At 47.4% G+C, this 17,987-nt stretch overlaps 8 protein-coding genes across 8 annotated transcripts; 3 read left to right on the top strand and 5 right to left on the bottom strand.

The window, feature by feature from the left end:
• Nucleotides 1-876: 876 nt before the first annotated feature.
• Nucleotides 877-1,101, top strand: N7500_007037 (uncharacterized protein; the record flags this gene model as incomplete). The annotated part of the gene is made up of 1 exon (XM_056678181.1): nucleotides 877-1,101. One exon carries the CDS (start codon nucleotides 877-879, stop codon nucleotides 1,099-1,101), a length of 225 nt encoding a protein of 74 aa, XP_056533181.1.
• A 581-nt stretch (nucleotides 1,102-1,682) lies between these two features.
• N7500_007036 (pre-mRNA-splicing factor ISY1) lies at nucleotides 1,683-2,529 on the top strand (the record flags this gene model as incomplete). Its single annotated transcript, XM_056678180.1, has 2 exons — nucleotides 1,683-1,685; nucleotides 1,780-2,529. 2 exons carry the CDS (start codon nucleotides 1,683-1,685, stop codon nucleotides 2,527-2,529), a joined length of 753 nt encoding a protein of 250 aa, XP_056533180.1.
• A 182-nt stretch (nucleotides 2,530-2,711) lies between these two features.
• N7500_007035 (putative GTPase MTG1) lies at nucleotides 2,712-3,702 on the bottom strand (the record flags this gene model as incomplete). The annotated part of the gene is made up of 2 exons (XM_056678179.1): nucleotides 2,712-3,467; nucleotides 3,532-3,702. 2 exons carry the CDS (start codon nucleotides 3,700-3,702, stop codon nucleotides 2,712-2,714), a joined length of 927 nt encoding a protein of 308 aa, XP_056533179.1.
• Nucleotides 3,703-5,536: 1,834 nt separating this feature from the next.
• On the bottom strand, nucleotides 5,537-5,742 carry N7500_007034 (uncharacterized protein; the record flags this gene model as incomplete). Its single annotated transcript, XM_056678178.1, has 2 exons — nucleotides 5,537-5,698; nucleotides 5,725-5,742. 2 exons carry the CDS (start codon nucleotides 5,740-5,742, stop codon nucleotides 5,537-5,539), a joined length of 180 nt encoding a protein of 59 aa, XP_056533178.1.
• A 1,167-nt stretch (nucleotides 5,743-6,909) lies between these two features.
• N7500_007033 (uncharacterized protein) lies at nucleotides 6,910-8,015 on the bottom strand (the record flags this gene model as incomplete). Its single annotated transcript, XM_056678177.1, has 3 exons — nucleotides 6,910-7,085; nucleotides 7,202-7,253; nucleotides 7,323-8,015. 3 exons carry the CDS (start codon nucleotides 8,013-8,015, stop codon nucleotides 6,910-6,912), a joined length of 921 nt encoding a protein of 306 aa, XP_056533177.1.
• A 2,341-nt stretch (nucleotides 8,016-10,356) lies between these two features.
• N7500_007032 (Zn(II)2Cys6 transcription factor domain-containing protein) lies at nucleotides 10,357-12,084 on the bottom strand (the record flags this gene model as incomplete). The annotated part of the gene is made up of 1 exon (XM_056678176.1): nucleotides 10,357-12,084. One exon carries the CDS (start codon nucleotides 12,082-12,084, stop codon nucleotides 10,357-10,359), a length of 1,728 nt encoding a protein of 575 aa, XP_056533176.1.
• Nucleotides 12,085-12,462: 378 nt separating this feature from the next.
• Nucleotides 12,463-13,788, top strand: N7500_007031 (alpha/beta hydrolase family protein; the record flags this gene model as incomplete). The annotated part of the gene is made up of 1 exon (XM_056678175.1): nucleotides 12,463-13,788. The coding sequence occupies one exon, from the start codon at nucleotides 12,463-12,465 to the stop codon at nucleotides 13,786-13,788; it is 1,326 nt and encodes a 441-aa protein (XP_056533175.1).
• Nucleotides 13,789-15,006: 1,218 nt separating this feature from the next.
• Nucleotides 15,007-17,793, bottom strand: N7500_007030 (phosphatidylinositol 3-kinase VPS34; the record flags this gene model as incomplete). The annotated part of the gene is made up of 2 exons (XM_056678174.1): nucleotides 15,007-17,638; nucleotides 17,693-17,793. 2 exons carry the CDS (start codon nucleotides 17,791-17,793, stop codon nucleotides 15,007-15,009), a joined length of 2,733 nt encoding a protein of 910 aa, XP_056533174.1.
• Nucleotides 17,794-17,987: the final 194 nt, after the last annotated feature.

Below are 17,987 nucleotides of genomic sequence, written 5' to 3'. Positions count from 1 at the left end.
AATACGTATTTCAAGAAAGATAAGTGTGAAAAGTTCTCGCTCTGTTATGATATACCTATCTGCTTCGGCGCTATTTGGGCTTTGAACGAGGTCTGTATACCTACTGGCACAGTCGAACAAGCGGTCGTTCACCGGAGCGGACGCTTCTCAACCTGATAGCCTCGAACATACTGCCGACTTGGATCATCCAAAGATATAACCCACGGCCCATGTGCCATATTGTCTTTTAATTTGTGATCTGAAGGCATTCACATCCGCCCACTGATCTGCAGAAGCCCAGGCCATGAAGTCGTTTTCCCAATCGCCCTCGCTGCCCAATTCAGCCCCGATAGAAGTCTGACCTAGATATGGCTGCTGCCCGCACCATTCATGCGTACCCGCGGCAAAGAGACGTGCGCCTAGAACACCATACCATCTCAAGATCTCCAAGATGGCAGGGACGACTCGGACTAGCTCTCCCTGGTATTCACCTCGCGAGTTGTACGGATAAATTTGATATGGAAATACTGACCATCGTTGCTGCTGGCTAGAGGGTCATATACAGAGCTCTCCCTGCAGTTATCCCAGATCAGCGTCTTGTCAGCTCCAGCAGGCTGTCGGAGCGGAGGTAGGTATGGAAGTATAAGTGCTTTGTGCCGATTTTCTTTTCTTGTCGCAGGGATATGCGGACAATATCTAGTCCATTATTTGTCATCAATGGCACTCAGAACGCATATTTGCTCAGCCAATTGACAGCCGGAATTCGCTTCTTAGAGATTTGCGGCAGATTCAGAAGCTGATAGTTGCGACCCCTTAGCTTGCCATGGCCGCTACCCCGTGGAGCCTGAACTGACCATTGCCGGGGTGTTCGATATCTACAAATTTCTTGCCTTTATCATGTCGTTGCAATCTGAGGATACAAGCAAAATAACCCAGTTCGTTAAGGCAGTCCAAAAGCTCGTATTTGGCAATCCGGATCGTTGGTCTCTGGCCTCAGACACCGTTCCCTTTCTTGAATATCTAGAGGAGGATCCCGAGGGTCATTTCGGAACGATCGTGATGGACTTTATGGACACCCCAGAGGAACTGAATTCGATGCTTGTGAACACGAATGTACGCTAGATTTGAGCAAACGTTCTTGAGGTTGAATGATTCTCCTTGTTTGTCAATTACCCATATCACTTATCGTTATCTCATTTTCCCCATAACCTCCCGTAAGAGAAATGCTCCATCACATGGACCACACACCGCGTCATATAGTCCATCCAAAAGGCATTGACCCTATGAGTCAGTTGGACAGCGTGTAGTCACCGTAGGGCAGCAGGTTCCTCGTATTGGTATCGGTTGGAATACCCTCTTCGTTGTAACCTTGTTATTGTCTTATTGTGACACAGCCCTTTCGTTCCGAATAGAGCTATGAGACTGGTAAATAGTTAACAAACAAGGTTGTTTTTGGCAGATAGAAGTTTTTCTAAATATATGCTCGGAAGCGCCAACAACAAACACATATGGCTGCTGGTGTACTCCGTACTGACGTTGGTAATAAGTGGAAACAAGACACGTGATATCCGCGCGGCAGGCGGCAATTAGCGCGCAACTTCACTCCAAGCTGTCAAGCTCATGATTTCCTCTCCGGATTTCTTCCCTGCCAACGCCCACGATACCCGACTTACTCGGGTCGCTGACTTGGTCAATTCTTCATAATGGTGAGATTTATCCTTATAGGCTCAGATCTACGAGAGAATTCCTACATCCAAGTCCAATCACATTTTGCTAACTCAACCCCCGCCTATGTAACAGGCACGTAACAGCGAAAAAGCACAGTCGATGCTGTTCCGCTTCCGAGCGCAGCAAGCATCCGACCTTGGAATCATCGATCTCTCACGAACACGACGCCCCAAAGCCATTACATCTATTGACACAGTGCCAGTATGCGAGCGCTGGCGCGGACAAGTCGTCAAAGAGATTTCGCGCAAAGTATCACGCATCCATGTGCAAAGCCTGAGCGACTACCAGATTCGAGATCTCAACGATGAGATCAACAAGCTCATGCGCGAGAAATGGGCATGGGAAATGCAAATCCGCAACCTGGGCGGACCGAACTACATGCGTGGATCGAACCGGCTTTACGATGACGAAGGGCGCGAAATCCCCGGTGGAGGCAGAGGCTACAAATATTACGGCCGTGCCCGCGAGTTACCTGGTGTCAAGGAAATGATTGAGGCTGCAATTACTCGCGCCAAAGGGCCTGAGGAGGAAGAGACAGTGTCTGGGCGTGGTGGAGATATTGCGACAAGGAAGGTGGATGCGAATTACTTCGGCTATGGCCTAGATGAAGAAGATGGCACGTTATTGGCGTACGAGAAGCAGAAGGAGAAGGAGTCTGTTGAACATCTCCGTCATCAAGGAGAGGATGATGCTGAAGATGGCTGGCAATCTCTCCCTGGCGATGCGGGTGACGGGGTGGAATGGAGGCTCCCGACGCTGGATGAGGTCCAGGAAGAGCTTGTAGATAGGCGACGCCGTCGCCTTTTGGACAAGATCTCTTGATTTCGACTCTGCGTCCAAAATTCCTTCCTTCAGTCTCTGTCCTTTGCTTGGGTTGGGCGTTACAGGTGCTTCTGCAAAATCTTCACATTTCAAGCATCGTCCTCTGTTTGTTCGTAATGACATCACTTGATTATTATTTCCAAAATATACACAAATATCCCCTTCCTTTTTTATACAGTATACTATAGATCGCTAGGTGCTTCCGGTTTGTTCTTTCGGGTTGTCCTCTCCACTCTCAAGGCCTGCGTCATGCTCATGCGGGGTGTTTGCGTAGGATCGTCCCGTTTTTGTTGCTCTGCTTCTAGGTCGTCTATCAAAAATCGACCTAGCTCTCCTTGCCTCCACTTTTGTATGAAAAGAAGCGCGGCTCCGTCCATCATTGGCACTCCGCCTTTTGCGAGCAAGCCAGTCTGGCGCGCAAAGCTTTCGATCAAGGGAACCACGTCATTTGTCGGTTCAGACCAACGTTTGTAGACTGTTGGATCTTGCTTGTTTATATGATACAACAAGTAGTCCGCGAGAGTGATGGTTGAAATGACATTATCTTTGACACAGCCACAGAGAGCTAGCTTGAGCATGTTCTCTGCGTCCGCAACATACGGCATGAACACTCCCGGCGTGTCCAAGACGTAAACGTGTGATCCATTCTCGCGGTCAATTATTTTCACCTGTGTGGCTATCTTGCGTGTGACACCGGGCTGCTGTCCGGTTTTCATAGCCTTGGCTTTGCCTGTGCCCGAGTTGCGCAGGTTGTTGATCAGTGTTGACTTGCCGACATTGGGCATTCCAACAACCAACACTCGACAACCCACTAACTTATCAGGAGCTTCGGCATCGTTTCGAAGATGTTTGATGATCTGGCTGACATCTTGGCGGTCGGATGAGCTGGTGAAGAACACTGCGCTCTTTGGATCAAAACTTTGCAACTTGCGTTCTGTCTGCGACTGTGTTAGCTGATATCTAATAATATTCGGCTACTCCATAGCAAAGCAAGTTTCTTACTGTTTTCTGGGCAGATGATTTGGGAATGCTTCCCAGATCTCTCTTGGTGTAGACAATCAGTCGTCGCATCTTGCCCAAGGCTTCCTCAAACATGGGGTTAATCGACGTCACGGGAGCTCGGTAGTCACGGCATTCGACAACATAGTCGATAGTTGAGAGCATGCTCTTCATCTTGGTCAAACCAGCCCTGTGGTGTCCTAAGAAATAGGACCTTGGGATAGCCCCATGATGGGGGAATGCACTGCGCGGAATAAATTGGGCCATTGAAGCTCGTTGAAGGGCGAGTAATTTTCAGTCCGGTGAAATGCGATTCATTTTAATTGAAGTGATGAGCGATCGGTCTCGAGGGACTAAATGATCGAGGAAATAAATAGCCTGTCCGCCGAAGGCAGTAAAAAACCCGTCAAAATGTCCAGGGCGGAAGGGCGGGCGGTAAGCTTCTGGCCCAAACCCGGTCGCGGAGTGACGTCTGTTTTTCCTCCCTGTGGAGAAAGGGATCAACAATAAAGCTATGTACTCATGTTTCCCACGAACCTTACAAGATCTCAAACCTCTCAGCCCGCTATCAGCAATGGATAAATATGAATCCTTAGTGGGCTCAAGCTTTGCAACCCAACACGCTGTCAGCAGACACAACAGAAATGTACACATACCCGGCTCTAACTTCACGGGTTGGATGCAAAAACTAATTCAATGTAAAATGTACCTTTTCTATGAGATATACATACAAAAGGTACTTCAAAAAAAATTTGTCTTTCTCGCTCACATCGTTTTTTTTATCGAGCAGAAGCAGAGTCAAAATAGGAAAGCCTGTTTGTTATAGCATTATAGAAACTAAATGAAAATAGGATTGTGGTTTTGGAGAAAAGCTTACAGAGGATGTTGTATATATATCACACTTCTGATAGCGGTTCTTAATTTTGCTACTTTTAAATAACAACAAAAAGATCCAGACATCAAAATTATATTTTCAAATTTAAGGAAGTAGGTTATTATTAACAATTTATCGTCCCATACTCAAATGAGGTAGTCGAGAGAGAGAGAGAGAGGTGTATATACAGATAAGTACCTTTGGTATGCGTACGACATAGAAAAGGTACATTTGTGCTGAACTAGGTTTTGCATTCAACCCGTGCAGTAGAGCCGAGTACCATGTGATACAACTAGACTTCCGCAAAGCCCACAAATGGGCCCCCACCCTAGGCCCAAAGCCCAACCCGCAGTGGGCTATGGGCCTAAAGACCGGGCCCAAAACCCGGCCCATTTACGGGTTGGGCTTTGGGCTTTGTGGGCCGGTGCGGAAGTCTAGATACAACGCTTGTTACCTACCAAGCATCAGTTCTACGATAGTCATGATTGATTATTTGTGAGCGCTCTGGGGGATCCATTGGAGCCATTTTTCGTCATAATAAATCGGCAGATCTTGACATGGCCTTGTACTATAAGGTTTTCACAAAGAATCTTGAACACTATTGATTGAACCCCTAACTTTTGACACACAGTCCTACAACAGCATGTGGCTGCCTGCGTGCCTGAAGTCGCCCCATTTCCGTTCGTTTGTCTGATAAACTACTTTCTTTGCTCCTGTCGCTTCGGCTTCGCTATGAACCCCCAATCCTGGTGCTTAGATACCGGGAAAGAAATAGATTCTATAGACTGTCATAAAATATCATCAGAGATGTATAAATTTGTGTAAATTGTTCCGAGCCAGGTCTTTAATCAAGTCGAATCAACAACTGGCCCGAAGGAAATCAGGGGCATTCTGGAATGGGGTTCTCGTTATTATGGTTTCCCCGTCTCTAATTTGATGCCACTCTCGGACGCCCGATTGCGATAATTCTCCTAGCATTCAAGATCAGTGCTGGCACTGAACTCCAGCTACGTATGGACTAGCGATTTCTTCAAGACCTGGTGTCTCATTGCAACAAGCGGGATTACCATCTTCTCCCTTGATAGGTTCGAATTTCTCTTGGTATTCACACGGTTGTCTGCGCCATAGTACATATCAGCCTTTCCCATGCGGCACTAAGTCTGCATGTTGCCGGGCAGAAAAGCGGGGAGTATTCTTTCCATCGAAGTGTCCATAGAAGGTCGCAGTCAGCGTGTCGCCATTACCTGGATCCAGAATATCTGTAGATACCATTGTTGAAACTGCTTGCTCGAAGGCCTATATGAAAGAAGGGGATAACTTACTGATCTAGTCGTAGACATGCTTGTTGTTGACATTGATGTATTCTTTGTTCACATGTTACACCGCTGGTCAGCAAGAGTTTCGATGAATTTGCCAAAAAAAGTTAGTTGAAAGTCCGATTGCGGTTCGTGTCTGACTGAAAGCAGGTTCCGCACAAGGCCAGTGAAGGGAGTTTGGCTCATAGTAGTTCAATATCTCCTACCGAAGTTAACACGATCAAGGTTCTCAAAATAAGAAGATGATCTATCTGCATTCGGACTAGCGTAGTTACCAGGTGGGCCACTACCCCAGGAAATCCCCAAAGCGGATCCTCGGTAGATCTCGATCAAGATCTGTGTAACGTGTAACGTTGCTTTTCATGCATAATGCAGGAGCTGGCCACATTTACCTGGATGGATACATGATGAGAGAGAATTTTGCAAAGATGAAATCAATGGAAATAGTAGAAGTAACTCCCAATAGTCGTGGGACAGTACAATCGTGAATTCTTTAAAGTGTATCTGGTGTGATGCAGGGCGGGCCGATGCGAAGAATTTCTTTAGCGCCTCAAATCCCCATGGAGATTTTTTTTTCTGCGGGGGCTCTCTTTCCTAAATGCCAGAACTTTTACCTAGACTGACACTCATGCACTCTGTATACACTCCCTGCAGCTGCATAGCTCCACTTGTAAACTTTGTTTTGAACCCGTTAAAATCCCTATTCCATTGATTGGACCAAAGAGAGCAGTATGCATAATTAGGACACAAAGACTGACTTGCAAACAAATCATCGCCGCAACATTTCTAGAGTAGTTTACAATATCGATATGTGCCCTATGCATCCACGTCGCGCCAATTGCTGCTTGTATAGCATTGATCTTATCATAAGAAAAAGACATATGCAACTTCTCTGCCGTGGCCAGCTTACAAATAAGGTCCGATTATGTACCATCAAGGAGGCCAGTATGATCTAGTATCAGCGACAATATCAGAGGGAACTCAATTACGCCAGAGAAAATGATTTTATCTATGCTTCGGGTCGCGAATAATAACCACATAGTCTCATGGATTGCTTTCACGGTGGAACGGTTTATAACTCTATCTACTGTATCTCCAGCGATCAATCACAAAAATTGACATTTCATAATTTGTGAATATTCTCCCATATATCACAACACGTATATCTCATGTATCTACATGTCCCATGAATCAAACATCCAAAGATCCCATGCTCCCGTGAGACTTTCGCTTGTGCTCGGTCATATGATATTTCCGGGAATAGGCCTTGTCACATCCAGTAATTGGACAAGGGAATGACTGGGCAGTATGCTGCTCAGCATTATGGCGTGTCAATGACCCCTTGGCTGTGAACGTGCCACCACAGCCTGGCCAATGACATTGAAAAATGGGTTTCAGGTTGCTAAATCATTGTATGTTCCGGGTAAGCTGTTTACTCTTTTCTTCGTTTGGGCTTGGGGTTGGGTGGCTCACTGTATCTCACGTCCGTGATTATAAATATAGGGTGTTTGAGCGTTTGTAAACCGGTCAGAAGGCTGTTGCTAAGCTGATGCCTGTCCAAGCGATGAAGCCATAGGAGAGGTGGTACGAGTGATGGAATTCACTGAGTTGTCAATCGCTGTGGGTAGGTTCTGGAGATTATCTCGGTAGACAGCAAGATACCGAGTGTCGTTTTGGCCTTGGTGGGGATACATCAGCGGAAAATTCACAAGAGGGGCGCTACGAGGGGTGGTCATGGTGTAATCCACAGGGTCAAAAAGAACTGTAGGGAATTCCCGGGGGTCAGCGGTACTGGCAGAAAAATGCTGTACAGTGCTCTGATTTGGCGGATAGTAGGTTGATGGCAAAACCACGGGAGTCGGGATATAAGTGATATGGTTCTCGGAGCCATCGAACACTGTAGCCACGGTCCGAGGGCCATTGGTGTTGACAGCAGAGTACTGCACGATACCCTTATCATGCTGGAGGTACGTCAACGGAGAAGTATTGGAAGAGGTGACATGACTGGTAGGCTTCGCAGAGCTGTGAAAGGCTGTAGACAAGGCCAGAGGGTGATTGCGGTCGGCAGTAGAATCCAGTGTGGTGTTCTGATTCAGCCGGCTATGTGTCGACGAAGACGCGGACATGAAATTTCCATTAAGTGGCAGAGACAGTTCCTCATACGGACTGTATACAGGTTGATCCACAGGGGCCATAGATGCCTCTGTGCAAGTGGAACCAGGGGTGGTCCAACCCAGCTCGAGGCGAAGGTGCGGGCCCAAGTTATCTGAGTTGATATCCGCTGGCAACCGCGGCATGATTAAGTATCGATGACAGGATAAAGTGAAGATTGAGAAGGATCTTGATCGAATGAGTGTGGGTTGAATTCGAGTATCTTTATTTGGCGGAGAGATGGGGAAGCTTAGACTACTTATTTCTCAATTTTATCAGAGGGCTCACCCAAATTTATACAGAATAAGTGAGGTAAGTTGACAAGAAGGACATGCACAAGAATCATTGATCTTTTTTTTAAAATTGCAATTTTGGACTCCATCAAGTCTAACGAAGGCTCTGGGCCAAGATTTGAGGGTATACTCCGTTAACATGGCGAAGAAGATCTGAGCGTGCAAGGGAACAACCCGGCAGTGCAGGACAGACATGTGGCAGTGCAGAACGCATATATGCAGAAAAGTACCGAAATGGTTGGAGAAAAGTACGGGGTACGGAATACAGAGCACGAGGGGGGCAACCGGCACCGAGGCGGTGCGGCTGGATAGTGTATGTTGTACATAGTAAGGAATGTTCTGTTCGTCTTCACTGAACAACTCACTCCACTAGGCTTTAATTTGGCGCTCTGCAAAGCCCACATAGCCCATAATTGGGGCCCCATGAAGTCCAATTAGCACCAAACAATGCAAAAATTTTGAAAAATTACTTACACCATGTTTGAGCCCCGTAATTAGCCCTCATTCTGTGGTAATATTTTATCATCCAAATATGTAACTTATTAATATTAAGTTAAATTCATATATCATATCAAAATTTACGAGAAAACTCGTTAGTTAAGAATAATCGAAATAAGATAGGTTAAGAAGTGTTGGTACTCCGACATTGATCTTAAAACACGTATCAAAATATTTATATTAAGTGTCTTTTTCGCGATATCTCGATCCCAACTGGTCAAACTTTTCCCAAAATTAATTTTTCAAATTGAAATCACCATTTTGAGCTTCTATATTCCCTGCTGAATTTTAGACTCTGAGAAATTAGTAGGAGGCTAGGATACAGCGATTACAAGTCGACGGTTTAGAAGCGCCAAGACCCCCTTAAAGGGCGGGCCATGATGGGCTATGATGGGCCCCCATTCATGGTCTTTGCAGAATCTAAGGCTTTATACCTGCATGTACCCACCGATATACCCCATGGTCTGTACCACTTTGTGGCTTTTTCTTTTCTTTTTGGAACTTTTGCCTCTTTTTGCTGAGTATCCCTGATTTCTTCGGTTTCAGCTGAATGGCCTGAGCCAAGGGGCCCAAGCTACAATACAATGTACGTACCCTAGGTATCCTGCCTACTCGGTCCTAACTACCTTGCTAAATAAATAACGTATTTCACATGCGAGCTGCGCACACAAGCGAGCTGCGCAGTTCAAAACACATAGTAAATGCGATATATTCTACATTTATATTTCAACAACCATGTTATTATCTTAGCTCCTTATTTGTCGATAGCTATTGATAAGACTTATTAGCACCATATCTCAATTTTAAAGATATTGGATAGGTATATTATTATCATTTCAAAAATTACCGAAAATTACGTTACTGAAAACTGGAAATATATGTATCTCAATTATAAAGTTAGAAACTTCCTTCAAATCCTGTAAAGAGACTAGATATCACCTAGAAAGTAGGAGGATATAGGGAGAAATCTCTATAGACCATAGTGGTTGAAATATCAAGTTGTAATTTATCGCATTTACTATGTGTTTGGGACTGCGCAGCTCGCTTGTGTGCGCAGCTCGCATGTGAAATACGTTACGCAGTTTCATTATGTAAGCATATAGGTTATTTCCAAGGTTAGTTACCTAGTTACCTAGCTAGGTACAACCTTGGAAGTAGCAGGTGGATATAGATTGACAACACACCCACCTGCACCTCTTTGATCTCAATTCCCAGTCCCAAATTTTCCTTTGTATGACGTGGGACTTAGAGTGCTCGATCAACACAGATATTCTGAAAAACGTGACTTTTTACTGACTATAGGTATACATAGAGAAACCCCTTTTCTTACCTCTATCTACAGGTAGTATTCTATCATTCTAATTTATATATAGTGAATCAATAATATCAATGACGTTGAAAACGCGACCAGACGCGCTGTTTAAAAATTTTCAAATTATAGAGTTCACTGGGAAAGTGCTAGTATTCGCATACAGATCTAAAATATATATCTGGTACCAAAGTACTCCGTCCACGGCAGTCTTTAGCTGCCAGCGCGCCATACCAACGCCTTTCCTGCATTATACTTTTCTTCTCTGAAGAGGCAATGATAGCAACTGGCTACATGCCTCGGTATACCCCCTGGACAGCCCATCCGCAGCGCTCCCTCCAGCAAGTGGCCAACACTGGATCTCGCTCAATCTACAGGCCCCAAGCTTTACGGTCCACTCATAAGAATTGCGCCTTTTCTTATCTCCTTGGCCATATACTCCGTCTTGGCATTTGCTAGTTCTCCCGGCGATTCTGATATTTTCAAGCCATTGCGCGGCTCCGAGGGAAGATGCAGCAACGTGGCGACACGCAGGAACTGGTCGCGGATCCATTCCCGCTGTCCAGGTCTAAGAAAGCTCGCTATTACCTCATCGTAATCTTCCGAGAAGAGCGTCAACAAGCTGCTCAGCGGGTGCATGGCCCGCCACGGCCCCTGCGCGATAATATGACGCCTGTGGTCGTCCCTAGATCTCCCTGCATTGAGACCATCACCGGCCAGTCGCGCCTCATCTTCCAATAAATATTGGCTTGGAAGCAGGACCGCCGGGTCAGTGAGATCTGTGAGACTGGACCGGGTGGTTCGGTTGCCAAGATAAAAAGGTATGCTGTGGCACACGCCGTCGATCATTTCTTGAATGATTTGTTCACAGTTGGCAGGATCTGTGGGGTCCCCGAGGCATTTCTCGTATGTGAAGCCAAAGCGGCTAAAATCTGAGAATGTTTTGAGGGAAGCAAGTGTGATCTTGGCCAGCAACAGGCGTTGAGAGCGCCATAGATTCCAAATGCTGGCAATCTGGCAGGATGGATACACCTCACAGACGGACTGGTAGGTGGGTATGGACGAATGAATATCCCGACCACTAATCAGCCTCAGCGGTTTCCAGTGCTCAGGTACTTTTTCAGCCCACACCAGAAGCTCTGCACTAACCCTGCTTGCCTTGGCCATCCACTCACCCAAAACGCGCTCGGACGACGTCGTCGAGCTACCCTTTGTCATAAACTGCGTGTAGCTAGCCTGCAACTCGGCAACGGATGCTCCTATCACATCGAGTGTTGAGCTGGGGTTTTCTGGCACAGCCATCGTATCTTTACTCCCAATCCACGAGTATGCGATATCCTTTAGTGGCTCTTTCTGACGTATCGCTGTTGAAACTTCGGTGTGTAGCATAAACCTTCGCAGATAGGAACGCACCGATCCGTCAATGCTGTCCGAGTCCATGGACAAGAGCAAAGACGCAGCGCCATTATGGTGCATACTCGAAGCCCAACGAAGGTCATATACCGCAGACGCATTTTCGTACGTCTGTAGCGCCAATACGGCTAAAACAGTTGCCGGCTTGCCACGTTCTATTGGATCCTGTGTGGCGATCCGAAGGCGTTTGATTGCCCGGAAGTAAGACTTCCTTGGGGAACGGAAGCTGCTGTCGTCTCCCCGCCACATGGACAAGATTCCTGAAGCCAACGCTGATACGGCGAGTGAGAGCGCTGATTCTTCCCGCTGCGATAAGTAGGCTGGAATGAGCATTTCGAAGAACCCGCGCGTGGATCCCATATCACGGCCCAGACTGGCGTAATGATTGAGAAAAAACGGCACGGCGGTGTCGGGTTCAGAGAGCCGCCGCGAATTCAAAGCCCTCGCAACCTCCCGGTCCTGAACATCACACTCAGACGATCGACTCGGAGTAGTCGCAGCTTCCACGGCATATTGGTGGGTGTGGTTACAAAATTTGTGGTTCTGGTCTTTGAATTTTATTTTGGGATACTTGAGAATGTTGTAGCCTCCGCAGCCAAGCTCAAGGCGCTGGCATGTTCGACACTCGGGCTTCGTCTCGTCGCATTTCACGCGGCGTTGCTTGCACGTCACGCAGCCTCCCGAGCGCCCGCGATTGACCATTGTGACAACGATGATGCCGAAAAGGGAGATTTTGTTGCGATGGGATGGAATTCACAGGCAGATATGTATAAGCTTACTATGGGTCGGGTGGATCATCATGCGGCACAGCCGGGCTTACGGCAAGCTAGTTGCCCCTGGGCGCGACCAATGAGAAGATCCCGTCGCAAAACACACACTCGATGCGGTAGGCCCCATTATGTAGCACGTCCCTTCGACATGACTTGGGTTCTGATCGTCGCGTATGCCTAAGAAGAAAGAGAAGTATAAGATGAGATGGAAGGTCGACAGGAAACGAGAGAAATCACTTCGAAACATACACTCTACAAGCGACAAAGCCATCACAATTTCCTAAGGGTTTTCTTTCACTCATAATTCGCCATGAGACTACATTCCTCCGCCTACGCTGGGCCACTTTTGGTCACCCTGCTGCATTACGGTGTAGCTTTCGCGGCGTACAGCACCGCTAACAGCTCCATGCTGCTGTTGAGCAATGACTCAACGATGAATTTCGACTTGCTGACTCCTCTCGGCGAGTCCATCACAGGAGGAGGAGACGTCGGCCCTATTCTAGGCGCAGCCAAGGATATCGAAGCCGGAAACATGACGTCCTTCGTCGAGGTCTTCTATAAGCTCGCCAATGACACCAAGGCTCAGGCCGAAGACCCTGAGAATGCCTACGACCCTCTCAATGTCAGGGAGACATGGTTCTCTGCGGCATCGTATTTCCGCAAGGCTGACGGCTACCTCCACGGCAACTGGAGCAACCCGCTCATCAACAGCCTGTGGGTTGAGCATATTGGGGCGTTCGATAAGGGGATAGCTGCTTTGCCTATCCCTGGCAAGCGCATCCGCATTCCAGCTACCAAGGGCAACTTCACCATCGAGGCCATCTGGTATTCTGCTTCCGAGAGCAAGCACGACAAGCTGCCGACGTTGATTATCGGGAACGGCTTCGACGCTGCGCAGGAAGACTCTTACCATAACTTCGTCGCCCCCGCTCTGGCCCGAGGATGGAATTGTATCACTTACGAAGGCCCGGGACAACCAACTGTGCGGCGTAATCAGAACCTTGGTTTTATTCCCGATTGGGAGAAAGTCGTCACTCCAGTCGTGGACTACGTTCTCTCGGAGAAGAAGCACGTCGTGGACAAGAATCGTCTTGTCCTCGTCGGCAATTCCTTCGGTGGCTACCTTGCTGCCCGTGCCGCAGCCTTCGAGCCCCGTCTGTCCGCAGCGGTCCTCATTGATGGTGTCTGGGACAATTACGCTGCATACATCAGGGAGCTTTCACCAGAGATGCTCGAAATCTACGAGGCGGGTAACTACACGCAATTCGACGACGTCCTTCTCTCGGCTCGCGAGGCCGGGAAGCTCCCCACTGGCGCAGCTTGGGGCATCGATCAAGGTCTGTGGGCGTTCTATACGCACTCGCCCTCTGATTTCTTCACCCAGATAAAAGAGTACAACGTGGAGTCTTTCATAAACAAGATCAAGATACCTGTATTTGTCGGTGATGCCGAACTGGAAAGCAGTTACATTGGACAGCCGAAGCAGGTTGCGGACGCGCTGGGTCACTGGGCTACTCTGCATACTTTCAAGGGCGTTGCTGGCTTTCATTGCCAGACCGGTAGTGGGCAGGAGCTTTCGAGGACGATTCATGCGTGGTTGAACAAGGTTTTGGGTAAGACAAACCATGGACATTGAGATTAGTGCCTGGTATGATGAAGTTGCTCTACTTCTGGGAGCCAGGGATCTTTAAACATACTCCATGATTAGTGAAGTTTGTCAGTTTTTTCTATGTAAAGGATTACATATTTTACTGGTCGAATTATATGTTGTCGCGCAGGCAAAATTCTATCGTAAGGGTCTACTTCCCTATTCTGGTTATATAGGCTATGCCTGAGTGTAAATATAAGAAACCATCAAGACTCACAGTTCAGTCAAACGACCTCTTGGTCTTAGGTACTTTTCTATCTCTCCCGAGATCGCTCGGATGGGATCATCGTCTACATGAGTGCTGAAGATCAAGCCGCTCTCTTCCAGTCGCATGTGGCGCTTATATCAATAGGAATCTCATTTTCGTTCTAGCAAAGAAGAGCTTCTAACCTATGACTAAGGTAGGGAAGACCTACCAAGATGGGACATGCAATCCTCCAATGTATTGATACGTTCCATGAAACGGAGATCAGAAGAGCAACGGGAAAGCAGCCGACACGATGAAAGACAAAGGGCTGTGGAAATCAATACTCGAGACTGAATAGCAGTGCCAAGAGCGGGTCAAGACACCATTCGTGCTGGTATGGCATTGAGCGGGTGTGTAAATCGCATACTAAAGTCTGTAAGGAATATGCGGTGTGATCAGGTTATTTGACCACTGTCCACGGGTAGATTGTCGATATCAAAGCCATCAAAGTTTCGACTGGCGAAGCTTTCGATTCGAGAATTCAATTGGCGCTGGACTTGGATCAAAGCCAGCGCGTATCGGCATTCAGAAATGTAGCGCTAAATATATAGTTGGCATTTCCCTGCTCTTAGTAACACGGAATAAACGGGAGAATGTGGTATCTACTCTGTCAGGATAGAACATATCGCTTGGCCTGGCTAACCAGGGCTACGGACCCATTCATGCGTATTACACAGTAACCAAGAGCCTACTCAAGTGGCGATCTGTATGGACATCATACCATCTAACCAAAGTTTTAACAAATGATTGCTATCCAGACAATATAGTCTAAGTTGGGTATCATGGCTTTGATAGATCCATCATATTGCGCCGAGTTCCATGATAACAGAAGCAAAACCCGAGCCCCTAAATAATTCTCCAAACACCTCAATGCGCACGGTCTGAAATCCCTCAAAAAGTAAAATAGTGTATGCAAGATCAGCATAAGAATTCCTTGGAAAGTCGCGAAAGCATATAGCTCATGCTCGCCAGCCCTGCACGAAATCGTGCAAACGATCAATAACAACACCGAAAATGGCATTGACGCTGTCTGCGATGAGTTGCTCAAAGTGACGGATGGCTTCTTCCTCGGTCATTTCAAGGTGGAAGCGCTCTTTCACTTTCAACACGGCCTTGTCAGGTTCCACTCGAATATCAGGAATATTGGCATCCACCATCAAACTGAAGAGGTTAAGAATCAGGTTGGCGGATTTGCGCAGCGTGGTGTAAGCAGTGTAGCAGTACTGTTTGAATTGTAGATAGTGGGGTGAAGTTGTGCCGCCCATGCCTTCAACCATTTCCTTGCAAAGTTTCATCATGGGCGCAAAAGGCTTCGGATCACGACCGAGGATGAAGCCAAAGTCGGCGTGGAAGAAGTGGCCATCTGGCGCTAGAAGCAGATTCTCAAGATGCCGGTCGCCAACACCGAGGAGGTAAGTGATGACGCAGTATCCTGCACATGATTTGATGTATGTGTCCATTGTTTCTTTGCGGACGCCAAGAGGCTCAGTGTCATCTGGGTTATTGGCCTGTAGATAGGCGAGGATAGACTTGTACTTTGCGGATGCCGCCGAGAGAGAAATTGAGGGAATGAATTGCACAGCACCGGCCGTGGCGCTAGTGGCAAGAATTCGATAAGGAGTCAGTTTTAGATCAAGGTTCTCCTTCTGCAAAAGACGATCCATCAAGATGATGATTTGGATAACCAATTGGTCCTGGCGAAGATCATCACCGACTTTGAACAGCATCGGATAACGACGGCCTTCGGAAGTCTTGAATGTGATGAGCAAAGGCGAAAGAGTGGACTTGAAGACGTTCGATTCCTCGGGGTATAATCCAACGACTGAAACATCGGGATTCAAAGGTAAAGGCAGCGGTGGATCTATGTTAATCAAGTCGTTATCAGGGTCACGGAGATATTTTTTTAGCATCTCAATCTTGCCGACTCTGTTTTCGCGCGCGAAGCGTACATCCTTGGCTATTTTGGAGAGCACAGCCACCATTTCCCCTTGGTGCAAAAGTGTCTTTCTATGTTCAGGATGAAGCTTCTCCAGTTCAAGCATGAAGTAGTATTCAACCCGCGCAAACAGCCGACGCTGAATTGCGTCAGCGTCATCGAATTCGACCATGAGATACCAGTGTAGGTAGTTGCCAAGTTTGAAGTTATTAGCCGCACGCGAGATCAAGAAATGTGCAAGCGAGGACTCCTGCGGAGCCGCATCAGGTTGGTTTTCCGGAGTTGCATCATATTTCAGAGCCTGCACCAACTGGAGAAGATACAGAAGTAACTCCTCGTCGTCTGCCTTCCGTAGTGTTTCTACAGCATACGAACGGACAGCAGGGTTATCGAACGTAGGACCCAGAATCTCCAGGGCGTCATCAACATCAATTTCGGTCCATTTAGGGAACATTTCAACCGCTTGTCGCGCTTCTCCCACATCCCGCCAATTAACTGATTTGACGAATTTTGTCAATGCCTTCTTCTCGCGTGTAAGATGGTACCTGAAGCGCCACACAAGATCCTTTTCTTCGGCTGTAAGGTCTTGCGTTGGTTCGTAGGAGATGATCATATTGAGGTCATCCCTAATCTTTGGGTTGGGTTTCAGATCACGATCCATAATGCCAGTCCGATGGCTTCGGATCAAACGTCGGTGCTTGTCCTCACACGGGTTTCCGATTTGGCCTACTTCTGGATCGTAAATCTGAATGATATTATGGGGATCGGCATGTGAAATTCCAGGTCCAAATTGTACCTCCGGAACTGGCTTAAGCGTCGCATTAGGGTGGGGAGGCGCATTTTGAGGCCAAGAGGAAATGGGCGGAGGGGGATACTCGTGATCAGCCCACACAATGGGATGATCGAAGCGTGGGAATTCAACGTAAAGATCGAAATATTCATCTTCGAGGTTCTCTTCATCGGAGCTATCATCTGGATCTTTGGCGTGTTTCGGATCTTTTTGCAGGGCTGCATCAAGCTCAAGAGCGCGCTTTTGAGCCGCTTCATCTGCATTCAACTTCAATCTTTCCAACTCGCGAAAAAGCAGCTGGTCCATCCAGTCAACACGCGGGATCTCGCCCATTTCGTGCTTCTTGATCAGGACTTCCAGCCGTTCTAGTTCTGCCTCTTCAGGCGACTGCTGTGACGGATCACGGGTATTGGGTTTACGGCGCTTTGGCGGTAAGATGGATGGTGTAGACGTTGTAGCAGAGCCATCTGCGTCCTTGTGTAAATGAACCTTGCACTTTTGTCTGCCCATCTTCAATTTTCCGTCTTCGTCAAACAAGGCGACTGTAGTTCCACCGAATGGAATATGTGTAATCCTATCGGCTGCTAGTGGAGACATATCAACGATGGTGATTGCCAACTGGGTGTTACGCTCGGCATCCTTAATGGACATGGGCATCTCCAGCCACTCGTTCCATACTCGGGTGGTTTTGAAGGCTTTATATTTAGTCTTCATTGGCACACCCAATGGCTTCGACTCGGACCATATCTGAGCAGTCACATAAAGGTCGGACGTCGGGTCTTGGACGGAGGCAATATGTCGTAGCTCGGGGTTTTCATTAAGAACTGTGTATGGGATCGGTTTCTGCTTGCCCTCCAACGAGCCACTGTGGATGCATCAACGTGAGAAATACCTCAATTCTCAGGAATGGAAAACTTACATTTTGATGCGTATAGGTATGTTCACTTGAGTGGTCACGGCAAAGGTGAAGGCTTCCATCTCTGATCTCCGTTTTGAGAGAGCAACAAGTCGCTGCGTCATGGCCGATAAGCAACCCACGCGGGGGTCACGTGCAAGCTCTACGCGACGCGACGAAGCGTTCGCGATCATTAGATGTAGCCACAGATCTTTCTTTTTCGAGGCATAGTGTATTTTGAGGTATCCTTTTTGTCTTAATTGGAATACTGTGACTGGCTTTACCCGATTAGTCCCCTTTTCTTCTTTGTTCAATATTC

Source organism: Penicillium coprophilum (genome assembly GCF_028826855.1).
Source record: "Penicillium coprophilum strain IBT 35676 chromosome Unknown utg000004l_segment0_segment0, whole genome shotgun sequence".
Taxonomy (NCBI): Eukaryota; Fungi; Ascomycota; class Eurotiomycetes; order Eurotiales; family Aspergillaceae; genus Penicillium; species Penicillium coprophilum.
Note: the sequence above shows the minus strand (reverse complement) of the source record. Positions and strands in the feature narration are given on the sequence as shown.